The following is a 24,789-nucleotide window of genomic DNA, read 5'->3' as shown; positions in this document are numbered from 1 at the left end:
TCTTATTTTAAGTTTCGTGGCAGTCTTTCCTAAATCTTTCCACACGAGTAATGCGGATACTTTAAACCTTTACTTTCCATGGTGCCAAGCATCCTAAAGGACTCCAGAAATGCAGAGAACATCACTTCAGCTTCAAAACAGTTTTCACGGGTGGATTTCTGTTTGTTTGCCATTAAAACAATGTGGACATCACCTTTCTGTCATAAAAAGATAATACTCACTGCTCCTAACATGGATGTTTTTTGTTTTTTTTTGTTGTTTTTTTAAATGTCACTTAATGTACATTGCAGTGTGAGGATGTTCTATGGAATATACACCTCCTTCACACTCACACCCAATGTACGTCATGACAAAAGCAACTCAGGCGGATCACAGCTGCTGCGTTTCTTCTCTCCAGTGCAAGTAAGTACAAGGTAGTGCAGTTCAGTCGCTCTCCCGGGCCCCGACCAAGCTACAGGATAACTCACGCTGCTGACAAGATGCAATGTTTGTGCTATTTACCGGCCGCCCACGCTCTCCACCCCCACACTTCATGCCATTTTTGCATATTTTCATCCCGTAAAGACTCTCCTCTTTTGGCTTGTTTCCATCGTCTCCTCCGGCTGCACAAAGCTCTCACCACATCCCATTCCTCATACTTCGTCTTCCAACATGTTACCTTTAAATACATTTTTTTCTGCCTTTTAAATTTTAGATTTGTGAGACCTTCATGCAACATTATATTATTATACAGTGGACTGTACAGGGCTGTGGTTAAAGGCAGGGCTATTCCAGGTATATGTCCTCTGTCGGGCACGAGTACTCCACAAACTCTTTGTAGTACAACTGGAAGGCTTTCCTGAAAGACATAAAAAAAACAAAAAATACAGTTATTTTACTGGAAATTACTAGACTTCAGAGTATTTTCTACTTGATGGGTTACTTTTTATTGGACACAAACCGGCTTTCAGTGCAGAGATTTTAAAACTTAACCAAATGGAACTCAAACGTGGAGGTGTTTTTATCGACGGTTTTGTTTTCTGCATTTAAATTGAAAGAGAATAAATAAATACCCAAGCAAATAACTAAGCCACCACCAAACCAAACTACCACCCAAGCAATATAACGTATTGCTATGTGTATGTGTGGATAGATAGATAGATAGATAGATAGATAGATAGATAGATAGATAGATAGATAGATAGATAGATAGATAGATAGATAGATAGATAGATAGATAGATAGATAGATAGATGGGGAGCGGACCCGGTAAGAACAGACACCCTGTACTGGGGGGACACGTCACTGTGCATGGACACATATTTAACTGTTAACACACCTTAACGAGCGACAACCTGCCTGACGTGAACAACGCAAATTTGAAGCTGATCGGACACTGAAACGGCCAAAATACTTGGGCTGGACCTGATTTTTGGAATATTCAGACATTGTCGTGACAGGAGATTCGTTTTGAGATCTAAATAATCGCCGCTTCCCCGCAGCACGGTGCTGCGCTGTGTGAAGCACCTCTCCGTCAGCCCCTCCATGATTTCCACATTGTGTGTCTGCAGACTGTGCGCAGGTCGCGGGTGCTACATGATTGCCTCCATACCACACTCCTGGTTCACTTCCATGCGCGTTCCATAACATAACGTAACTATCCCTAAAATATCTCCACTTCTGCTGCCCGGCGTTCTCCACCTTTCCTAAAGTAGTTTCTGTTGCACTTCGGGAGTTCTGAGTCGTCTGGTTCTTTATTTGCTTTTAAATTGTGATTGTTCAGACGGGGAGAAGGAGGATCTCCTCACACAAGCGCCCAGTGGGCTCTGGGCGCACAGGTCGCGCAGTCACAAAATTTGGGCTGTGCGGTCGACCGCAGACGGTCGGAGTGGACCCGAGCCCACAAGGGCGTATGACGATTTTGACGTCGAGCTTACTCTGCGCACACAAAGGTTTCACCTTCCCTTAACAGCAGAGAACATAAGAGCCGTGGGCCACAACCGACCCACAAGAATCTCTAATCTGGTCCCAGAAATCCACCAAGCAAGGAGGTTAGATAGGATTTATACGAGTTGTTTTTTTTAACATTTCATTGTATTTTGCACCAGAATGTTTCATTAAATTTGACTTTATGTTGAGATTGTAATAATTTTCAGTACTGTTGGAGTATTTTAACTTGATGTAGACTGCCATTCACAGTTTAAGACAATGGGTTTGCATTCTGCCATGGTTTTCCCTCCATTTTCTACCATGTGGCTTCACTGATACTCGGGAACAATAGGTGTTGATGCGCAAACAAGTACCCACTGCATTCTGGGAAACAGGATCCGCCTCAGAGGACAGGAGTCCATTGTGATTGGCCGGAGTGGTCGAGGGGTCAAGGGTTACAGGGAGGACCCAGACAAGAGGAAGTCCGCCTCTCTTTCATTCAAGAGTCTGTGTTTGTTTTTGAATCACTCGCTTTCAGAGCCTTAAGTTGGTGAGAGCGCGGCTCTCTGTGCTCTGTGCAGCTGAGCATGTGGTGAGAATGTCTTTGTTTGACAAATAATTGTGTTAATCCGTAACAATCTCAGATCTGTTGTTTCCATAGTCAGCCACAGTTGTAGAACATCCAGAGAAAACAGAGATAAAAATAATATCTAATAATAATATCTTGATCTTGCAAAAATGTGGACAATGTCATCACATACACTGTGTGCTACAACAAAGAAAAACTTTCAAGTCTAAATTTAAAAGTTATTATAGCATTTTTTTTACCAGTCTGATCCACTCAGGATGAAACTGGACAGTAATGCGGTCCCTGAAGTAAATTAAATCTTATTTAATAATTATTTTGTACACATCTTATATTCATGTATATGTATTGTATACATGCCTGTATTGGTTCAGTTATGGGCTTTTAAATAACCATAACACATTTGGTGTTTGGTTGTTCAATATGAAAGACTTTTTTTAGTTTGGAGCATAACTAGTAAATCGATTGGTATTTTATAGTATTTCTAAAGAATTCAATATAGTATTTAACATGGTATTTATAGTATGTTATCTGTGTTGTCAAGTTCTAGGATATTACACTCCCAGTATTTCCCTTTAAATTTCCTAAAACCTAAATAACTGATAAAAATCTACATTAAATATCTCAGAACAGAAAATGAATGGAGACATAATCCAACTCACCCCACTGACTCTGCGAGAGGCTTCGTGGAGTTTTCAGACACAAAGACGTGGCAGGCAAATCTCTGGTCCGCCGGGTGCTTCGTGATAAAACCAAAATACCTGCAGAGACAGAGACAGGAAGCACATCGTGACTGACACCAAGAACAAACATCACAAAAATCAACGATGCTTCATTTTGCAGTTAGTGGTGCAGAAGTTCGCTTCCTGTTAGTTGAATGAGGAGTCCATCAGTGTTCAGGGTTGAACGCCATGTTGGACCTCCTGAAAGTCCTTTCTTCACATTGGGTGGAGGATTGGAATTTATTGTTTGTTACGTCACTCCCACAGTCCAGGCGGTCCAGACCCGCTTGAGAGGAACCTTCCTGGGTGTCTATTTTTAAAGTTGGTCCATGTACTTCACTTGGAGGCTCTTTCCTTCACCTTTCTGTCTCTTCTGTTTAGGTTAGTTCCATTAAACGTCTTTTGCAGAGTTTCTTTTATCGCCACCGACCTTGAGCTGCTTTGTGACAGATTGGAGATAATTGAAACCTTTTTGGTTTCAAGGTTAATGTCATCTTTTCATTTTTACAGTAAAGATTGTGTGGTGATCAGGAGTTGCACCTAAGTATTAGTTGCATCTGTCAAAATGTGTGTCATGAAGAGAGGAAAAAAAACACATGAAGAATATCAAAGATACATTTATTTGTCTACCATTTACGTAACAAGAATGTATTTTTAAAAAATTGCTTCACTAATCTGCAAAGATTATTTAGTAATTATTTCTTCTTTTTTTTTTTTTTTGGAATAGACACAAAAAAAGTGTTTCACTTAATGTTAATCAAGGGAAAGGGAGGTTTTTCAGGAGTACTCTAGTGGCATTCTGTTGCCATACAGTGACATCTAGTGTTCCCAGAGGGTATATACTGGAATATCTTTACATATAATGTGGATCTTAACGGAAAAGGCAACCTATAGTATGAATAATACAGTAAATTGACATGTAAGCATTGTTTTAAGGTTTGTGATGTTTGCTTGCAGTCTAGTCAAGCTTCCCTTTATTAGATGTAAATAGGAAGTTAAAGGAGATCGGCTCATTCTGGTAAAATCATGTGCAGCACTCTTAAAAATGGAAACACATCGTGGTAGCTACCATAACATGGCCCTCACAATCACGTGACAGTTTGCTACACCTCTGTGAGAAAAATTATATTAGTGGTTTGTTAGTATGACAATTTAAGTTATATTAAATTCCACAGAAACCTAAACCATGGTGCATAAATAATAACTGTCTGTTTTTCATTTATTGTCCACTAGATGGATTCATTTTTGTGCAATTGTGGAGGTCAGACCCAAAGAAAGATACTATTTCTTTAAAAACAAAAAAACTATTCTTTCTTTGTCTTTTTCAATGAACAGCGGCAAAATGTACAAAAAAACCCCACCCATTACTATTCTTCAGATGTTTTTACTCTAAACTGTAGTGAGATGTTTGACATCTTGGTTGAAAGCAGTGTTTCATACTTACTTGCTATTTTTGGGATGATACCCGCAGAAAGAGACGTTCTTTAATTGGAAAAAGTGACTGCACTCGTTACTCTGTGGATAAGACACACAAAAACCAAAAATACCTGTAAATATGCTTTTAGGGCATGTTGTCATTTATCTATGCTACAATACATTGTGTTTTTCTATAATAAATATCACTGAGAACATAATTTTCTTATAAAAGCGAGAGGGGATGAGCCCGCTCTTAAAGATTTTTTAAAACAACTTTCACGCTAACTCGTAATTCATGGTTTAATTCAGGCAAGGCAAGGCAAGGCAAGGCAAATTTATTTATAGAGCACCATTCAAACACAAGGCACAGTGCTTTACAAAGAAAAAAAATAAATTAAAGAAATACAGAATAAAGAAATACATTAAAGCTTTAGAAGAAATGAAAGACATATATTAAAACAAATAATGAAGAAAAGTATAATAAAAAGGTAAGAGATTTATTAAGATTAGTTTACTAAGTAAGTAGAGTCTATTTATTCTGTGCATATAGGAATGTTTTAAGTCCTGATTCAAAAGAAGTGAGTGTGTCAGCAGTCTTCAGGAAGTTTGTTCCACAGGTGAGGAGGTAGGAACTAAAAGCTGCTTCACCTTGTTTGTTCCTGACTGGAGGAACAGTGAGTACACTTCTTCCTGAGGACCTCAGAGGTCTGGAGGTTTTATATTCTACAAGTAAATCTGAGATGTATTTAGGCCCGAGACCATTCAAAGCTTTATAGAGCAGAAGGAAGATTTTGAAGTCAATCCTTTGGCACACAGGCAGCCAGTGCTGGGATTGGAGCACGGGGGTAATGTGCTCCACCCTCTTTGTGTTGGTGTAATGTGCTCCACCCTCTTTGTGTTGGTGAGGACTCTGGCTGCAGCGTTCTGGATGAGTTGTAGTTGTCTGACAGATTTTTTACTGAGGCCTGTAAACACACCGTTACAATAATCCAACCTACTGAAGATAAATGCATGAACAAGTTTCTCAGAATCTTGTTGCTCAGAAATCTCTGATTCTTGCAATATTTTTCAGATGGTAGGAAGCTGAGCCCCCGGCTAGCTCAGTTGGTAGATCATGAGACTCAAGGTAGTGGGTTTGTGTCCCACGCCAGGCACCCTCTTCCCGTGGGTTCACCACCCGCAGGAAAGGTTCTTAATCGGTGCAATGTGATCTGGGTGACGGTGCATAGACTGCCACCCCCGTGACCCGGAAACGGATAAGTTGGAGAAAATGGATGGATGGATGGATGGATGGATGGATGGATGGATGGATGGATGGATGGATGGATAGTAAGCTGATTTTGTTATTGTCTTAATGTGGCTGTTGAATTTCAGGTTTGAGTCCAGAACTCCACCCAGATTTCTGGCCTGATTTAATGTCCTGAGTGACCTGGAGTCAAGATGAACTCTGGGTTGAGTTGTAAAAATTTCTGACACGTCCACTCATTAATTTCATTTATGCATTTACTCAGCTGGTATAAGGGGTCGTGGTCATTCACTGACACTGATATATAGAGCTGTGTGTCGTCTGCGTAATTATGATAAGAGATGTTGTAATGTTCCATGATCTGAGCCAGCGGGAGCATGGAGATGTTAAATAAAAGGGGCCCAAGGATGGAGCTTTGAGGAACCCCACAAGTGATTTTAATTTGCTCAGATTCATAATCATCTATTGACACAGAATAGTCGCCATCTTGCAAGTAGGATTTAAACCAACTTAGTGCAGTGCCAGAAGTTCCCAACCATTGTTCCAGTGGGTCCAGCAGGATGCTGTGGTCAACTGTGTGGAAAGCAGCACTAAGATCCAGTAACACTAAAACTGAGACTCTGGAACTGTCACTACTCATGTAGATGTCATTCAGCACTTTAATCAGAGTGTTTCAGTGCTCTGACCTCAATCCAGACTGGAAAACATTGAGCTCATTGTTTTGAGCCATAAAAGCATTAAGTTGTGTAAAAACCACCTTTTCAATTAGCTTCCTTAAGAAAGGTTTGATATGGGCCTGGAGTTACTAATTACTGAAGCATCCAGATTACTCTTTTTTAAAAGAGGTTTGATACCGGCTGTCTTTAGAGTAGGGATGTCCCGATCACACTTTTTTGCCCCCGATACCGATCCGATTTTTCAGAAATGAGTATCGGCCGATACCGATACTTTCCCGATCCGATACTCACATTGCTATTGCAAATATACTCAATAGTCTATTTTTGGAGCAACTAAGATGTCTGAAGCTAAAAGCACTATTAGCAGAAGCTTTGTTTAGCTAGAAATTATTGTAAAACTCACTTATTGAATCAAAATTCTTCCCTTTCTCTTTAGTTGTTGTTGTAAACTGAGGGTACATCCACACGACGAAAAAACGATCTTTTTCCTCCCTGGCCTTCTCCCAAAAAAACTCCCGTCCACACCTCACTACACGGCTCAACACGAGGCTTCAGGGCATGTAGTACACATGCCAGACCTTTAGGGGCGCTGTGACTCACCAAACACAATAAAAACGCAGAAGAAGACAGACCACATAGAAATTTAGAAGTAGACTTCTGCACTTAAACACATAAACCACTATATATAACTCTAGTTTTATAGGTCTATGGCCCCGCTCCGCCAGCTTCTAGCTTCTGCAGCTCGACCGGAGCTTCTAGTCCCTGATTGTTGTGGTTATTAGGGGACGTTGCGGACCGCGTTTTTTTATTCATTAATTTTTTTTAGTTCGGCGGGGTGATCGGCTAGATTTGCCGATCCCCGATCACTCACAAATCACTAATATCGGCCCCGATCCAATATCTACCGATCGGATCGGGACATCCCTACTTTAGAGTTTTAGGAAAAACACCCATCTGAAGAGAGCTGTTGACTCTCTGTAGTACATCTGGAGCTAGACAGATAAAAACATCTTTAAAAAACTTTGTGGGCAGAGTGTGGAGGCTGCATGTTGTGGGTTTGAGGTGTTGAACGATGTGGGTTAGTGCTGCTCAGTCTAACAGGTGAAAATCTGCCAGATTAGACAGAATATCTTTGTGTGGAGGTTCAGATGTTACAATCGTAATGCCCGAGGTTGACTGACAGACTCTCAGTCTGATCTTTGTAATTGTATGGGTGAAATAGGATGAAAATCATTATAAGATGCGTCTGATAACAGTTCAGGAGGGACTGATGTTGAGGGATTGATCAGTCTGTCCACGACACTAAACACAGTACGGGTATTATTACTGTGTTTGTTGATCTCAGAGAAGAAAGACTGTCTGGCCCTTTTTAATTCTAGCTTCTACACGCCAAGCCTTTCTTTGTAGATGTCATAATGAAGGTGGAGCTTAGATTTTCTCCACCTGCACTCTGCCTGTCTACACTCTCTTTTTTGGCCTTAACCAGTCTATTATTCCTCCATGGGGCTTTTCTCCTATCACACTCTACTTTAGCTCTGACTGGCGCTATGGTATCAATGAGGTTTATAACTTTATAGCTGAAGCTCTCTACAAGGTGGCTGATAGAAGCTGCAGCAGAGCTGCATGCTGGAGAATGTCTGGCTGAAGACTCAGCGTGTGTTTTCATCAATGTGACGTTTTCTGATCAGCTCTGTTTTACTTCTACTGCTGTCTGCTGAGATACAGACTTTAAATGAAACAAGGTCATGGTCAGAAACAGCCACACCTTTCACCACAACCTCACAAATGTTTAGGCTTTTGGAAAGAACCAAGTCGAAGATGTGTCCCTGGTTGTGTGTGGAATTTGTCACATGCTGGAAAAGTCCAACATTTTCTAGGCTGTTCAGAAGTTCCTTCCTCTCAAAGGTAGTTATATTTAGTCGTGGATGTGAAATGATGATGCTGTACTACTCGGCCTTACTTCCTAATAGAAATATTTTTTGGGGGAAAAAATAATAATAGTTTTTCTATTTCTTACATTGTCATTTAGACTGATCCAGGTTGCGAGGATTGAAAAACAAAACAAAAACAAAACAAAGCCAAACTCTGGTCTTGGAATGTTTCCTGTCAAGTTCTCCAGCATCAAAGTTTCATCAAGGCGCTTTCCCAGCGAGTCGTCATTCAACATGAAAACAAACTGGAAGTTCACTCTCGGAATGTTTGAACTCTTCAAACCTCAAACCGAAAGCAGGCTGTTTGTTCCAAAAGGCTGTTTGTTCTCTCCACCTTTCAGGCCTCACAGAAAAAGGGTTTTCCACCTTTTTAAAGACAAAAACAAAGACAAGCAGGATTCTTACTCTGTCGCAGGCGTAATAATCCTCCTGAACTGCCAGCTTGACGCCTTTCACACTGATTTCCAGGATGCAGGAGGAAGGTGGGTTATACTTGACTGTCATCCTTCTGTTGGTGGCGATCTGGAGGAGGAATCACAGAAGATGAGTGAAACTACAACTTTATGTCAAACATAAGTGCTGTGCGCCCAAACTGGTTCGCAAGAAACTCCAAACCGGCTAAATCACCAAGCAAATGGTAAACATTTCTTGGAAAACATAAATTTTTTTAAAACAATAAGAATTTCGTTTCCGGACTATTGAGCGCACCTGAATATAAGTCAAAACAGCAAAATTAAAAAAAAAAAAAAAAAAAAAAAATAGAAAGAAAGTGGGAGTTACGTGATGGCCTCGAAGGCATCAGCCATGTCATTGTTCAAACCGTGTGGAGAATGTAGAGGCTTATGATCTGGAAACTATGGTAAATGTTTGTTTTTTGTGAAAATATGAACATTTTCATCACGTACTGTATGCTTTGGCCCACAACAACAATAACAAAAACCTTTTAAGTTCAAATTTAAAGGTTATTCTGCCACTATTTTACCTGTCTGGATAAAATGAGTTTGACCCCCCCTGTTGTAGATAATTACATGAGATGAATTCTACTGCTTCTTATACTGAAAAGCAAGTATAACACTCCCAATCCTTTGCCACTAGGGGTCTCTAAACCAAAACCTCCACATAAGACGTGACTTGGCGAGGTTACTTGGTTGCAATGAATCATGGGAGTTGCTGTGTGGGCTGTTAAAAATTCTATTTATAGCATTTCTACACAACAATGATATTATTTAGTTCCCTGCGCTGCTATACTGACCCTGCATGATGGAGCAGTGGTTTGACTCCAGGCTCTTTTGTGTGCCTGTGGATCTTTTTTTTCTCACAGTATACAGTTTGAGGTGTGTTTGAGGTTGATTGCTGACTCTTTTTAAACCTTATTTATCCTTTTATACATGTATTGCACTTTTTTAATGCATTTTATTAGTCCCTTTTAGACTTTCAACCTCTTACATAATCAAAATGTAGCACAATGTGGCATATGTTTATAATGGTTTAAAATATATTCATACTTAATAAACATAATCTCTCTGTGATCTCTCTGCATGCGGTGATGTTGAGTTTTGGCACTTTGGGGGCGAGCATTGCATAGACGGCCTCGTAATCCCCTCTCCTTTCCGATTGGTCACTTTAATCGTGAGTGTTTCCCGGTCAGAGGTACAGTAGGGACTATCAAGGCTGAGCAAGTAAAGGCCCCTGCATATTCCCAGAAGAACCCAAAGAAAAAGAAGAAAAGTAGGGATGTGACGTCAGCCAGCCGCCGGAAAAGAAAAGTCCATACTCCGTGAAGAAGCTGTCGAACTCGCAGGCCACACCCCCTCACGGCAGGCACACATCTGTGAAGCGGCCTTTTAACTTTTCAACTGCACAGCTTATTTCTCGCTTCCATCGTTTTCAGAAATACATTTCTCTGAACGGTTTCAGTAATAAAAGAGAAAGGTTTTGTCTGAGCCGCAATGTTGGTCTGGTTTTTACTGCAGGAGCTGACAGCTTGGAGTGATGCGTTCAGGTGCATCACGTAAAGCCGCCCACCGACATATTAACGAGCTGAGGCTCCGCTCATACAGTAGCGATTTCACATGCTACACATGATTAAAATGGGACTCATTAGTGAGCTGGAACACGCAAACAGTGACTTTTAAAGTGACCAATCAGAAAGGAGAGGGGATTACAAGGCTGTCTATGCAATGCTCGCCCCCAAAGTGCCAAAAGTCAACGTCACCGCGCAGAGAGATCACAGGTGTCACAGCGCATGAGCAGAAAGGCACCGCACACGCGCATAAATACACCGCGTGTGCAGAAAGGGGTCTAACTGTGATCGATGATAGTTTTTATGCGCTTGTGTTTTTGGCACTAATTTGACGCCATAGCTGATCTTCACAGCGCAGCACCGTGCTGCGGGGAAGCTGCAATTATTCACATCTCAAAACGAATCTCCTGACACCACCACGACGTCTGAACATTCCAATCATCGGGTCCAGCCCAAGTATTTTGGCCGTTTTAGTGTCACTCAGCTTGAAATTTGCCAGGAAAACCTGTCCGTTGGCTGCATCAGGCAGGTTGTCCTCATTAAGGTGTGTTAACAGTTAAATATGTGTCCATGCACAGTGACGTGTCCAGTACAGGGTGTCCACTCTTACCGGGTCCGCTCCTCAGAGGTTCTACTATATTAGTAGTTTTTTTTTTGTGACATTATCTAGAGAGCCTTGTTTTTTTTTGTGATGGGGTCGGTGTGAATGAGCTTTTGCTTTAACCTCCACCCTTTCGACTGATTAGTTGGGCAATATAGTGTTTGTTCCGTTTTGTTTTCTGAACACCGCCAAAATGAAAAAATACATATTTAAATTCACAAGCACGGGCGGGCACTTACAACTTCATTGTTTTTAACAATGGCGATAATGTCGATTCTGATTATCTGATTCTAATATTTTCAATCCGGTTTGAATATGACTGTTTGTTATCATTTAACCTCTGAATTACTGGTGGCTGCTTCATGAGGGACCCTGCCTCCACCAATCCAGACTTGGTGACCTTAAAGTTCATCGCTCAAAACAGTTGGTTAATTATATTAGCCAACACTAATTAATAGGCTTTGCTCCCTCTCTCTCGCTCTCCATTTCCCCTCTAAGTGGCTTTAGGAAGTGAGCAGTGAATATCAACGTGAGCGTCGTACCTTCTGCATAGCCGCACACAGAACGTCATTTCCTTTGTGGTAGGGAACTTGAACAGAGCCCAGGAACTTCAGCCGATATCTGTCCATCCATTCACTGCTCTTCACTGCACAGAAATAGAGAGATAATTTAAAACACACACACACACACACACACACACACACACACACACACACACACACACACACACACACACACACACACACACACACACACACACACACACACACACACAAGAAATCAGACTAAGTTTATTTATTGTGGGAATACTGATCAAAGTTCAATGAAAACAAACTGCAGGGGATAATATTGTGCAGCGCTCAGACAAAGCCGGAGGACTTAGAGTGAGATTTTGTGCGAAAAAGGTGTCATTGAACAAAAGGACTCATAATAACTAAAACCAACTGATTTAGAAAGCGCTGGAGCAGAAATCGTGTTGGCTTTGGAGGGAACGAGGTGTGAGGGGATTGTTGCTCGGGGTAAGAAAGGCTTTCCCAAAATCAGTTTTCTCTCAACAAATCACAACCACAATGAAGACATACAGTGCAACTTTTAAAATCCTATGAATTGAGATATTGGTGAAGTTTGATGGACGCCGGTTTTCTTAAACGAGCTGTTTTTGGCCTATGATCCACACGAGGCGGGGTTTCAGGAGCCTGAAAACTGGTTGTTTTTTTAACACGGGTCCCACAGTGGGGAAATTCTAAAAACCCCGGCATGTGCCGTTCAAACCCAGAGGTTAGGACAGCAAACACAACTATCTGTGGAAAAAATATGACGTAGTCGCCTCCTTCTTCCCCCCACAGCGGTCAGTAATGTCATCAAATAACAGCAACAATCACGGACGACAAGCTTCTCCAGTCGAGCTGCAGAAGCTACCGACGCCAGCAGCAGGAGGAGCTATAGACCTATAGAACTCAGAGTTATATAGAAGTTCATGAGCAGGAGTCTACTCTAAATTTCTATGTGCTCCATCTCTTCTTCTGCATTTCTGGTGTGATTTTGGTGAGTCACAGCGCCCCTAAAGGCCTGGCATGTGTACTACATGCCCTGAAGCCTCGTGTTGAGCCGTGTTTATAGTGAACTGTGGACAGAACTTTTTTTGAGAACCCCGGTGAGAAAAAAAGGCTCGTGTGGATGTGGCCTGAATCTGATAGTTGAATACAATCTTACATAATCCCAATACACATAAAAATACAAACAAAATGTGGATGTAAAGCGAGAAATATTCCATTCAAAATCTCTTCACTTCATTTTTCTTTTTGGTGTTTTCTTGCAAACATGAACTAAAACTCATCACTAAATCTCTCAGATGTCATTTGAAAACATCCTCATTGTAATGAAATCCACAGTCACGCTTTACGCGTGTTTCGATGTGCTTCTCTCAGCTTATTTGAACAAACTTTGTAGGTCCTGTCTCATATAATGTGAAATGGTGATTGTTAAGTCACAATGCGAGACGTTATTACCGTCAACTGTTAAGTTGTGTGATCAGACAATGCTATATTGAGTTCAGCGGCGCCGCAACGGGGGAGGCAACACAGGCAATTACCTAGGGCCCCAAGCTGAAGGGTGCCCCGAGGGACGGCTGACATCAGTCAATTTCAATGACAAAATAATGTAACTGCTTTGAGACGCTGCAACGACAGCACATCAAAAATCCCCCGCATGGGGCCCTTTCCAAGTAGCCACTGGCTAGTTGCCAGTAGGGGGCCCCGATAGACGGCAGACATCAGCGACACAACTTGAAACCCCCTGGACACATTACAATGACACATCGGGAACCTCCCTAACGGGGCCCCACTGCTACCCTGCATCAACGTGCAGTCCTTGTTAAACACACCAAAAAAAATGAAGCGGACATATCCCTCAGGGCACATGAAAAGAAAAGAAAAGAAAAGAAAAACAAGAAGAGGATGAAAAGAAATAATGTGACAGTGGTAAGTGAGAATGTGTAAGCTGTGTGTGTTACATTATAAAAGAGTTATTCCCTGTTAGTCCTAGGCACTTTGTCCCAAACTCCCAGTCATCCACCACCATCACCAGAAAAGTTAACTGCACATTTAAGTCTGTGTAAAGTGAATTCAGCCATTTTCTTCTAAACACATTCATAAAATGTGTATTTATGTATATATTAATCCTTCAAATTTAACAGTGTGGTTAACAACACACTTCTGTGATATGACAAACTTATTTCTTCTTACTCTACACCAATTTTAACGGCTTTATTTTAAGAAGTAGTCCAGCTTTGCTTACACAGTATGTCATAAGTCTTGTGTACATACATTCATAGCCACACAATAAGTTCGTCCTTTGCTGCCAATGATATTTTCTCCCAGAATAAAGTGTTTGTTGTCAAATGCTAAAACTGACACCAGCATCAATCCTGCTGTCAGTTTACTCTAGAGTCTAGATTGTGGCTCATTTGTATTTAGGATTGAACGATAATATAGTAATACTGTATATCTATACATTTTCTGCTATAGCCTAAATGTTACATTAAATAAAATGATAACATGAAGCATTAAAGTTGTTACAGCAAATGAATGTTCATTAATTATTCCATACACATCTCAAATGTTGAGTGATTTTGCAGCATGCACAGTTCTTTACTTTACTTTATGCAAGCCAACCAAAGACATTGCACTCTTTTCTTTTTTCTTTCTCCAGGTGCTTTGTTGAAGTTTTTTGGACCACAACAACAGCAGCAGCAGCAGCAGCAGCAGCAGACCTCTATCCATGAAAGCAGAGCAATCGAAGCATTGCATTGCGTCTCCTCTTGACTCTTCCTGTCTCTGTTGCCTCTGGTGAGAGGAGCTCTTCTGCTTTGAAGCTCATCAAAACGTATTTGAGGTCAACCATATGCCAGGAGAGGCTCACAGGACGAGCACTGATTTGCATAGAGAGGGATGTTCGGAGGTCCTTACATATGGAAGACATTGTGGCTGCATTTGCAGAAGCCAAGGCTGGCAAGCAGCAGTTTAAAAAAACTAAACCTTGCACTACAAGTGGACTATAGATATAAGACCAAGGTGTCACGGTTCTTACTTTCCACTTCAGTTCCTTGTTTTTTTGCTTGGTTGCATTTTTCTCATACATAATTTTGCACATTTCAGTTGTGTTTGTTTTTCTGGCATTTATAAATTGTGTGTGAAGTTTGCATTAGGTTTAGATAATTATGTAATTTATTATTTATTTTATATGTTAATTATTTAATAAAGTATTTCTTTACTGACCCGTCGTCCTGGGCTTCATTCATCATCATTCTGGGGCCGAGAGGCCCCATAGTCCTTCTTGCCGTGGGCCCCCAGGGGGTCTAGAAATGCCCCTGATTGAGTTTAATGTCTTTTTTTTGGCTTTTGTTTATTATTAGTTGATTATGAGTTATTATATCTAACTGAAAATTACTCGTCGGATTAGAATCAGTGATTCTAAACTGGATTTTTTTATTTTATTCTCTGCAGCCTTCTATTTATCCGAGCACGTTTAGATAAGGTTGGATAAGACTAAGATGGGTAAATGCAGTCTTGATTCATTGGTTGATGGTTTGGTTTTCCTCTTTATATATTCCTCTTTTCACCCCTCTTTGGGGTGAATGTCCTGTTTAGATTTTATGTCTTTGTTTAATGTAATTTCCGGACTATTGAGCGCACCTGAATATAAGCGGCACCCACCAAATTCGAAAAGGAAAAAAAAGTGCGGAGTTACGTGATGCACCTGAACGCATCACCCCTGTATTGGTGGCATGAAGCTCGTTAATTCGTAAAAAATCCAGAAATTAGCCAAGTCTTTTTTTTTTTTAAAGTGTGTGAAAAAAGTAGTGGCTTATAGTAAATTACATGAATTGTTCCAGCCTCCTGATCACTGTCGAGCGTTATTCATTCATGCATAGTGGCCATGACAAACAGCACAAATGATATAAAAGCAAACAAAAAAATGACAAATTCCACAGTCCACAGTGAATTTGATGGATTTTCATTTCCACTTCCACTAAACAATTTTTGCCATAATTAAGCTCAAACATTTTCCAAATGTGAGCAGTGCCCGTACCTTTGTAGTTCTCTGTGTCTTTGGTCACCTCGATAGCGTAGTATGCCGGGAAGATCCCTCGAGCCCCGGTCCGCATGTTGTAGCCCTCGTACCAATAGTCGTCTGCTTGGACCTCCACCAGCAGTGGGTCGTCCACCTCCAGCTCCAGCTCGTCGTCGTGTCGGGGGACGAACCTGGCCAACGGAGCAGCTCGTCAGCATGTTTGCGCTGCAGACTAACTCAGGTGTTTGGTGTACATTTTTAAAGTTGACAACAAACACTTTACATCACTTTCTAATGGTGATACAGATCCAAATGTCTCTGATGAGAAACTGGAAACTCTGCATGGAAAATGTCCCAGAACATCATATGATCTGCTGTTCTGAGACTTTGTTTACACATGACAGCTCTGTGTTTCACGTTTTTTTCACTGGATTAAAGAATCAGTGTGCCTTTAACGACAGCACTAAAATCCCCCTACCAATTGGAGCATGTCTGTTTTCTGCCATTGAACACATAACTAAACCTACTCTTACTTTTCAATCAACAAGATGATATGTGCTTCCAACGGTTTTTAACCATTTCAACAGTTTTAAGCTGCACGCTCTTTTGCAGTTTAAGTATTTCAGCAATGAGGCTGTCATTGTTTGATGTTCATGGCACAGAAATAATATATATACACTCAAAATCCATAAAGCAGCATAAAGGTACATTTTTTTACAGTTTAAAACTAAGAGGTTTTTTTTCATATATAACAAGTTTGGAAAAAAAAAACCAACATGGACCAAGCATGCAGAGACTTGTATACCTTTGTCAAAGTATACAACTTGGCAACGGGAGTATGGCAGTTTTCTGCCATTGCAAACATAACATTACCTACTTTCTATGTGAATAATTTATCATGGCATAAAAAATGTAAAAAACGAAGAAAAAAAATCATTTCTCTTGTAAATGTTGGAACAACAGCCAGTTTTCTGGTAGTTAACAGTGAATTATAATCATTATGAACTTAATATGGGCTTATTTTGATGAATAAATGGACATCATCATTGCAACATTATGTAGTTTTGGCAACTGGGGAATATTTTGATTCTCACTTTTATGAATAAGGGAAAAAAACATTTTTTTCCTATATTAAATGCAACTTGAGAAGTTTACCAAATCCAGAATTAGTGACAGATAAGCAAAACGATAAAATCTGCATTCATGCCAACATTGTGAAACATTTGGTCGATGTAGAAAGACTAGTTTTTATACAAACCTTAACAAAGCTACACAAACTGGTTAAAGTTGGTGTTTGACTGTTTGAAAAGACGATAAACACCTCGGGTCCAGTTGAAGTCCCCTTTTCATTATTAATAGATAAATAACAAATTTAGGCAAATTAATAATTTTTCATTAATAAATAATTTTTGATAATTTATTAACTTTTAAGTAATTACTCAATTACTTTAAGAGTTGTTAATGAGTAAATGACCATTTACTTCCATTAATAATGAAAATATTTCATAAATTACTTCAGTGATTCATTACTTTCAGTAATCTATTACTTACAGTAATGTAACGCTAATAACCAACCATAAATCCCAACAATGCAATACAATTAAATACAATAATAACACACTAACACTGTAGAGAATGTTGTAATAGTGCAATGAGTTTAAACCTTTTCATTGTCCCAGGAGGACTCCTGTGTTGCCTCTAAGAGAGGCCATGGAAGTGGTACTATTTGTATATTTTATATTTAATCAGATTAAAACAACTTCCAATTCCTTAGATATCAACTGTACAATGACGTGCATGAGGAAGTTCACCTGTAGACCGCTCTGTGGCTCTGACCCTTCTCCTCTCCGTTTATCACACAGGAATATAAGCCGAAGGACTCTGCACCTTGATCACAGAGAAGAAAGGAAGAGAGTCAACATTGTGCAGGGAAAAATATTAATGACGCAGACTTCACACTGCAACAAAAGCATATTATTAGCAAACAGAAAATGCAATTAAGGCGCACTGAGCCTATTCTAATGTAATCTTTATGATCTACGTGTCGCGCTTAAATTAGTCGTGAAAACAGATGAGCGCTGTGTATTTCTACCCGCGCTCCCCTGAGACTTTCACTCCTGCACTCTCCTGATAAAACTACTGTGGCGATTCTAATGAATCTGAAATGTATGGTCACCGTAAGAGGAAATAACCACATGTATTCACAAACTTCGGATAGTTTATCCACATTAAAAAAAAAAACATTTCGAGGGTCAAAGAACAACTGGCTGTATTTGCTATCACTTTCCCAAAGTGGTAAACGGATGAATGAAGGAAAATGCCCCAATTCACTCAACTGGGAGTTCAAGTCTGTACAATGAGAGCACAAAGATACAGTTTAGGAAATAAGCTCTTTCTCATCAGCATTAGGGCATCTACAGAAAATCTCACATTTTGACATATTTTGGATATTAAGCCTTTCAGCCCTTTCACATTTTTATCCTACTAAAGACAGTTTGTTCCACTGTGTGATGGGAATCATACAGCCTGAAAGCCGTCATGTCTGTCCCTTTAGACCTGTCATCATGTCCTAACTGAGACAAAGCTTCCACACACAGTTCATACCAGAGGTCTGTAACCTGCAGCTTTGGAGCCACGCGTGGCTCTTCAGCCCCCTGTAGCGGCTCCCTGACGCTCTCAGAAAACTTGGAAATCAAAATTTTGCTTACATTTATATTTTATTCCCATACCACACTCATTTGTCCACGGTATACAGTATTTACCTTTGCCAATGAAAGTTGGCCGAGAAGGTTATGTTTTTGTCTGTGTGTATTTATTTCCTGGTTTGTATGTATGGATTTGACCAACTTTTCGCTAAAACTTCTCACCCGGACGGCATTCAGAGATGATTTGGCATCACAAGGACCAATCGATCAGACTTTGGGATGTTAACGGCAAACCGTTTCAGAATAAATCCCAAAAAACTGTGAAAAATGTTCCCATACAAAGCAGATGAGAGACGCACCTCATGGAGATCAAAAGAGATCCACATCTGTTGCCATGGAGACGCTCCCCGCTCAATGCTTCACACAGTGATGTTGCTACCTGACCTACCTAGTTAGCATTGATATGAGCTAACGGCTATCATGCTAGCGATGCTAACTCGGTATCGCAAACAAATGTGGCGTTGGCGAAGGCCTGTGCTCTACCGAGTGTAGTTCTAGTTAGTTTTGCAGTCTGTTGAAAATAAATGGAAAAAAAGCTCATCTTATACACGTCTGACTTTCTGTTGCTTTAATCCGGTTGTACCAAACCGTACCGAACTGTACCGAACCATACCGAACTGTACCGAACCGTACTGAGCTGTACCAAACCGTACCGAACTGTACCAAACCATACTGAACTGTACCGAACCATACCGAACTGTACCAAACCATACTGAGCTGTACCATACCATGACATATGTGCACCGTTCCACCCTTATAAGCTACACATTTTTAGCAGTGCTCCTCATTTCAACACTCTGAGACGGCATGTTTTTCGCAGCTTTTCGAACAGCCAGTTTGAAAAAAAACGTTGACCAAGCATGCAGCGGATACTTCTAAAAATACACAATCAAGCCTGAACAATTCCTTTAAGTCACATTTGAATTTACAAATGTAGTCTCAAATGTAAACGGGCGAATTTAAACACGAAGGCATAAATAAATTACCTCCTGGATGGGGATTTAATTATTCTGAGCCACGCTTGCTTTTAAAAAGGCTTTTTCAAAATGTGTTTGGAAAAGAAAAGGGAGACTTAGCGGGTAAATTAGGGAGCAGTTTTTGACCTTAAAGTTCAGCGTCCTGCTGTGTTTGTGCTGCTGTCAGGACGCTGATTAAAAAAAAGATAGATCAAGAAAGCAGCAAATCCTGAAGGTTCTCTGTAGAAACTGTAAAAACACCTAAAACACGCTGAATTAAACTACTACTCTCTGTTCCTTGCAAAACCTTACATTTCTCTTCCACTTTTAAAATCAGTTTAAAGTCAAACTGAAGTGAGTTGTGGTGCAGAGGATCTCGCTGGCCCCAGTTAAAGCAGTCATGTGGATGATTACTGAGGGTTTTTTTCTCCGTGGTTTTGCTTCATCAGCCACCTTTTTCAAGCCTCTAACTCCACGCTGCCAATTTGGCCAGACAGCTTTCACTGCAATGCTTTCGTCTGTTTGAGAGGAATTATAGAACACAAAAGACCTTCATTGTTAATGCGCTCTCTGGATATGACAAAAACATAAATAAAAATATAAGAGGTTAGGTTTATAGATGACCAAGTAAAATTTGTAATAATTTTAATAGAGGTGAATTCATTTTACATTTCCCACCTTGAAATAAACTCAGTAAAACTGTTTTTGAGTAGTTTAGGCCCGATTTCACGACGATCCAAGTCAAAATGTGTCGTTTTTCGAGTTTTTATTTCACAGCAACGTTTTGAAAACGATGTTCAAGTCGGAGCCTTTGCGAAAAGTTGCGTTTTCAGTGGCTCGGATGTGTTTATTACAACATACCCCCTGCATAACACCTGACATGGGCGACCAGTTATCGTCCCAAAAGTGGCATATGTAAACAATAACAGGCGGGTTTATGACATACAAGATATTTTAATAGTGGTTTGTCGAGAGTGAGGATCGTCACTACCGGTCAGTAAACGACGAAGGTCTTTCACTTCTTCACCTCACTGCCACAGACAGTGGCAATTATTCACTGAATGTTAAATAATCAGGCTCTATACAACTGAGGCCCCGTTTACATGACAACGAACTTACGCGTATCCGCAAAACTTTCTTCACTTTTGGGAGGTCCGTTAACACAACACTGGTGTGCGGATCCACTGTATCCATGAAGTTTTCTTACCGACTCCGACGGTGGAATAATTCTTTCACTGTCGCTCTTCCCTCCTGCAGACATGCCGGAGGCTCTGGAGCGCTGTTACTGCACAGGCGCATCTCTCCCCCTCCCTCCCTTCCTGCTTGTGCACTTGTAAACAAACATGGTGGACCCGTAGTGGTGTACCTCACGGTCCGTATTATAATATTATCGTCCATATCAGTAGTTTTATAGTTGAGACTCAACCCTGAGAGCATGCAATGCATCATCAGTCCATATGGATGTCGGGTTCTCGCCATTTTCTTCACGTTTTGTTCTCTGCACACATGTCTGTGTGGTTTCATTAGAAAATCAAGCAACAGCGCCCTCCCATGGCCCGGCATACTAACTGCATTGTTGTCAGTGTGCCCGCTGCTGCAGTGTAAATGCACTCTAAATGACATTGAAAGCCATACTACTCAGACTGATGGTTCTATAAAGTCAGAACTCTGCATATATGCGCCGATTAAGTAATATTATAACAGTCTGTGGGGAAACGGGTCCAAATGGCTTTTTGAGTGTAGAAGGTTGCCGAACCCTGGTCTAAGAAATGTGGTAAATGAATGAAAATACACTGAAAAAAGATGTGAAAGGTATTCTACACGTAAATCTGGAGTGTTATCTTTTTACATGCACTTTTGATCATTCCATCAACTGACCATTATTCAACAGGACTTACTGGAGGAGCTGGAGCGTCCATTCATGAAGACATTCAGGAACTTCTTGGAGAAGTGGAGGTCGGCCTCAGGGGTGGAGTCTTCGGAGAGGCAGGCCGTGGCCTCTCGTCGAACTCCTCCCATCCGAGCGTCCTGCTCATCCTCGTCGTTCTCGTCGTCCTCCTCCCCGATGGCCGACTCGTACGGCGAGGACACACAGTTGTCGTAGACGGTGGCCGAGTCGCTGTCGTCGCTGAAGCCTTGGTAACACTGCCGGAGGCTGATGAGCTCCAGCTGGGCATGTTCGTCCACCACCAGCGTGTATTTGACCGAGTCATACGAAAGGCCGCTGGCCTCCGAGCTCATGGAAGTCCTCGTCGGGACAGATCTGCCGCCACCGCCGCCGCCGCCGTCTTCTCCCTTCCCTCCCCCCTTTCTCATCCTTCCGTCCATTATAATCCTGTCCACGTCCTCGTCGCAGTAGCTGTCGTCCGTGGCGTCGACGTACTCCACCGATGAGCCGCCTCTCAGCATGACGCCGGCTCCCGTCCCCGCCCCCTTCAGGCTGAGGTCCAGAGCCAGAGAGGAGCGAGCGGAGATTGCCATGCTGGGCGGCATGATGAGGGCCTCCATGCAGGAGGCGTACGATGGCGGCTGCACATAGACTTCGTCCTCCTCGTAGATGGAAGCGTTGGTTCGGTCTGGCAGAGGCTGGTAAGGAGGCGGACCTTCGGTGTCGGAGCTGATGGACATGCGGCCCTGCTCAGTCTGCTGGGAGAGGAACGGCCGGTCCTGTGTGCCGGCGGGTTCGAGGGTGTCCGCCGAACGCTGCACGGGAGTCAGATAGATCTCCTCCGTGGGTTCTAGATGAATGTCCGTGTGGTACCGGATCCTCTCCCGGTAGTGCCCTCCGCTATCCACCTTTCCTGTCGGGTAGAGGGGAGCTGGTGTGTAGTTCTGCGGCGCAGGCGGCTTCTCCTGGAGTTTGGACCGGGTGGAGGCCGCCGTGGACGGGCCTTGCGAGTGTCCCGACGTGTGCCCGTGTCTGCAGGGGGCGTCGGTGGACGTCCCGCGGTCTTTGGTCTGCGCTCCCCCGCCCTGCAGCTTGTCCTCGTCACTCAGGCAGCGGTGCTCCCGCGGAGGCGTCAGGTCACCTGCGGGGTGAGCCCAGGCGAGCGCGCACACACAGACACACGCAGACACACACACACAGACACACACGCACACACACACAGACACGCACACACACACGCAGTAAACACCCATGACGCAGGGACGCAGGCATGAGCGACAAACGGAGGAGAGAGACGACATGGTGGCGAGCGCACAGACAAACAAGTAAAGGACAATCAGAAGACAGAGGAGTACAAATGGTTAGGTAACGCATGTCGGGATTATACGGCTCAATCCCCCCATTACTCATCAAATACCAAGCGCTGCCAGGGGAAGGTGATTGACATGTTACGTCATAATCCACTGCCAGGAAAACCATGTATGATGTTTTCACTGTAGACCATGCGGCAGCGACGTCGGAAAGCAGACCCAATGCTCACTAACAGGTGAAGCAGACTTAAAGCAGACTTAACTGTTTGAGTCCGTTTAAACCCATAAAGGGCTGTAAAAACACCCATTAACCCTTCACACCGCAGTCACTGAAATACATGGAAATGGAGAATTTGAAAATTTTCATTCGTGCAAATGAGTGGATTGTGTTGTTTGTGTGGCATTTGTTTTATTCGTCTAAATGTTCATTTTCTTTCTTTCCTTTTCTGTCTGAATGTTCAAAATAAAGATTCATTCACCTTTGCAGAGTTCGCAGAGAAGGTTGTGTTTTCGCATGTGTGTATTCATGCACATCCTGAATTGTTCTTGCAGGGGGATGATTCATTTGTTTCTATTGAGTGATTGACTAATATGACAATTTTTTTCTTTTTACAATTTTGTACAAGGCAGAAGTCAAGAGCGCATAAATGATTAAAAAAAATTATAATTAACACGCTAGACAAACGTCTTCATTTCTGACTGTTGATGAGAAATTCCCACCTAAATGCAGTGTTTAGATTTATTGCTCATCATATCAAAACGTTTTTATTCAGACTGGCTTTTAACACACAGTAATATGGTGACATTTTACTTTATTTTATTTTTGATATAGTGCATGTTTTTACTCTTGTTCTCTTTTTGACTTCTTTCTTTCTCATTTTACTGTCTGATTTTATTGGAAAGCACTTTGGTCCCCTTTAGTTTTGTAAAGGGCTTTCTAAAAAAAATGTTGATTGATCAAATAGTTATTGCGCAATGCTCAACAACATTTCTGAGTGTTTACATGCCATCCTGCAGGGTTTATCAATCAAAAATGACATTGAAAATGTTTTAAATAAAAGAATAAAACTCTAGTTGTGAACCTGAAAATGACAAGTTTGTACCCGATGTATCACTTAACCTGATTTAAGTGTAAATATTGCTAAATAGTTATCCTGCAGACTGTACAGATGTAGCTATAAGTGATATTACACATTATGGCGCTGACAAGATGTATTTTCTGTTTAGCATTTGGCAAAAATTTCAGCTTAATCTGTGGCTGGTAAAGATTTATATCCTGGTGTCTTCTGAAATGTTTTAAATATAGATGTCTTTTGCATATGTGAAGGGTTTTAAGGTTTCATGACCCACCAAAGATACATTTAGGGGTATAAAAACCTCAATCAATGCAAAGCACATATATCAGTGTCGCAGGGTAAAAATTAATCGGAATGTAGGTTAATTTATAGGTGCAGTTATAAGATCGCTGTGACCTGTTGTGTTTATCTCAGTCACACAGCATTAGCATATTATAGCCCAGGGGTGGGCACTCCTGGTCCTCGAGGGCCGCAGTCCTGCATGTTTTCTATGTCTCCCGGCTCAAACACACCTGAGTTGTCATGATGAGGCTCTGCAGAAGGTTTGATAACGAGCCAATAATTGCTGTCAGCTGTGTTGATGTGAGGACACATAGAAACCGTGCAGGGCTGCGGCCCTCCAGACCAGGAGGTCCTACCCCTGATGTAGCCAGATAGGTGAAGCTTCTCATGATTAACTGAGTGAGGCGTTAAATACAAAGTGGGGTAATAATCCTATTTACTAGTGAAGACAGTGAGGCTTTTCTTTGTGGATTTAGATTTGGAAGTCAGACTCATGGAGGATCTGCGGGAAGAAACTACATTAATTTGCTTTTTTTGACCAGTGATCTTTGTTTTAATGTCAGACTTTATTTTAGTTATTCATCCATGCAAAATAGGGTCATTCGAGGCCGGAGCTGATCTCATTTGACTGTGGGTGACGGCAGGGTGAATACTGCACAGGTCGTATCCTATTACATCTTAATATTATTGTTCAAGCGTTTGGGTCTCACATAAAAGGGTTGCATATATAGCTCAAAATTTAGCAACTTCTTACGTTTAAAGCTTTACACTTTTGCATTACGAATTATTTTAGTTTGAATTGGCTTTATATTTCACACTACACACATTGCATAACGCCTGGGGGATTCAAAAAGTGGGAGGTTGAGTTCCCCCTCACAGAGATTAAACAT

The 24,789-nt window shown here is 41.5% G+C and overlaps 1 protein-coding gene across 1 annotated transcript in view; it reads right to left on the bottom strand.

Annotated features, from left to right (window-relative positions):
* Positions 1-265: 265 nt before the first annotated feature.
* Positions 266-24,789, bottom strand: part of LOC308128117 (C-Jun-amino-terminal kinase-interacting protein 1-like) — a 37,327-nt gene continuing 12,803 nt past the window's right edge. Inside the window, exons 3-10 of the mRNA XM_080493400.1 lie at positions 21,242-22,372; positions 17,494-17,569; positions 15,701-15,873; positions 11,653-11,756; positions 8,892-9,008; positions 4,661-4,731; positions 3,157-3,255; positions 266-838 (exon numbers count right to left, since the gene is read on the bottom strand). Coding sequence (XP_080349526.1) covers positions 766-838; positions 3,157-3,255; positions 4,661-4,731; positions 8,892-9,008; positions 11,653-11,756; positions 15,701-15,873; positions 17,494-17,569; positions 21,242-22,372 — 1,844 coding nt within the window. The 3' untranslated portion in view covers positions 266-765. The remainder of the gene's footprint in view (positions 839-3,156; positions 3,256-4,660; positions 4,732-8,891; positions 9,009-11,652; positions 11,757-15,700; positions 15,874-17,493; positions 17,570-21,241; positions 22,373-24,789) is intronic.

Source organism: Lipophrys pholis (genome assembly GCF_963383615.2).
Source record: "Lipophrys pholis genome assembly, chromosome: 2".
Classification (NCBI taxonomy): Eukaryota; Metazoa; Chordata; class Actinopteri; order Blenniiformes; family Blenniidae; genus Lipophrys; species Lipophrys pholis.
This window is presented reverse-complemented; position numbering and strand designations above follow the sequence as displayed.